Source organism: Sinocyclocheilus anshuiensis, unplaced genomic scaffold, assembly GCF_001515605.1.
Source record: "Sinocyclocheilus anshuiensis isolate Anshui unplaced genomic scaffold, SAMN03320099.WGS_v1.1 scaffold521, whole genome shotgun sequence".
NCBI lineage: Eukaryota > Metazoa > Chordata > Actinopteri > Cypriniformes > Cyprinidae > Sinocyclocheilus > Sinocyclocheilus anshuiensis.
Window position 1 is genome coordinate 104,324 of NW_015540882.1, and position 1,887 is coordinate 106,210.

A 1,887-nucleotide genomic window follows, 5' to 3' on the forward strand; every position below is an offset into this window, starting at 1 on the left:
AATAGATGAGCCATATGCAATTTGATTTGTGATTTACCATACATTTATTTTAATTACTTGTTTTATTTACTTTTTTTAATTTATCTAATTTTATATTAATATAATTCTATAAAATATCTTAGTTATGAATAATAAATTATAAAAATGTTTTATTATATACTATAATATTTTTACATTTTGTAATTGTTTTATTTATTTTTAATATTATTTTCTATATTATATTAATATTAAATATTAATTACTATATTTATGATTGATGCATTTTTATTTTAATTTATTAAAAAAGTTATTATCATTGTTTTTTTTTATTTTAATAGTTTTATTGTGTATTACATTTTACATTAACATTATTTTAAATTAATAATTATTAATTGTGTGTGTGTGTGTGTGTGTGTGTGTGTTTAATTGACATATATTTGTATAATTTTATTGTTTAAAAAAATATATGTTTAGGTAATGTTTATATATTTTGTATTTTAATCTTAAAATTGATCAGTTATTGCTTTTTATTTCTAAACAATTTTTGTTATATAAAAGCCACTAAATCTGTTTCATAAATCTATTCCATTTTTTTCCCCAGAAACTCAAGCTCTGGTAAAACATGTACAATAATGAAATATTATCAATTTATATTTTGCTTACCAAAATGTTGTTAATAGTTAATGTAATGTAGTTACAGGTGGCTCCTGCTAATGTTAAGCAGTCAAAACCACAAAAATCACAAATCACTCTTAAATCTCTTGAATCTTGTCCTTTAAATCAACTTTGCAAAAAATAAGCGTGATTCAAAATGACCTGAACTTTCTGGTTTATATTATACCACATCAAAGAGCTGTAAAAATGTGTAATGACTAAACAATATTGTCTGTTATTAGCTGTTGAGCTTATAGTGGAAAGCTGTGGGTGTGTTTTCCTGCAGGCTGTGGCAGCATGTGACCAGAGCGATTATGGATAAAGACCAGATGAGAGCCACGCAGGAGAAGTTTGTGCTGGAAGAGGCTCAGCGGCAGGAGGCCCGAGAACGAGCCGAGCGGCCCTGGAACCCACAACTCTTCACCTTCAACAGCGACACTAATGAGTGGCACTACAGATACCCCGAGTACGGTCTCAATAACACACTTATTCATTATCATACACAAGCGCTACAGAAATATAATGTGCTTTAAAGCAAAATCAACTAATTCCATCATTTTCATTGACGTATATGTATATTTGATAACACTTTATTTTAAGGTGTCCTTGTTACACATGGTACATGTATGTACTATTGTAATAACAATTAATTATGCATAATTATATGCAAGTAACCCTAACCATATAGTAAGTACATGTAGTTAATTAATATTGCTCAGTACTTAAAAGTATAATCACACTGTAACAAGGACACCTTCAAATAAAGTGTAACCGTATATATTTTTTTATTGGTAACACTTTACAATAAGGTCACATTAGTTATCTGCATTAGTTAACGTGAACTAACGATGAAAAATAATCTTGGTTCATTTTTTTTTTTTAGCATTTACTAGTACATTATTAAAATCAAAAGTTTTATCTGCTAACATTTAATGGAAGTGAGTTAACAATAAACAGTTAATGAATGTTAGCAAAGATGAATAAATAATGTAACAAATGTATTGCTCTTTAATGTTAGTTAAGGCAATTACTAATGCTATCTAATGTGACATTATAAAGTGTTACCTTTTATTAAATAATACATTATTATATATTATTACATGATGAATTATTGTAAATATTATATATGTTGTTATTATTATCATTATCATCATTATTATTAAATTATATAATGTTATTAATATTATTAACAACTACATGAAATTGTATACATTTTATTATATATATATATATATATATATATAAAATTAAAGA

General features: G+C 25.3%; 1 protein-coding gene across 1 annotated transcript in view; it reads left to right on the forward strand.

Moving 5' to 3' along the window:
• The window catches only part of LOC107688553 (oxysterol-binding protein-related protein 5-like), a 14,554-nt gene that overhangs the window by 10,037 nt on the left and 2,630 nt on the right, over positions 1 to 1,887 (forward strand). The window contains exon 16 of the mRNA XM_016486251.1: positions 920 to 1,099. Coding sequence (XP_016341737.1) covers positions 920 to 1,099 — 180 coding nt within the window. The remainder of the gene's footprint in view (positions 1 to 919; positions 1,100 to 1,887) is intronic.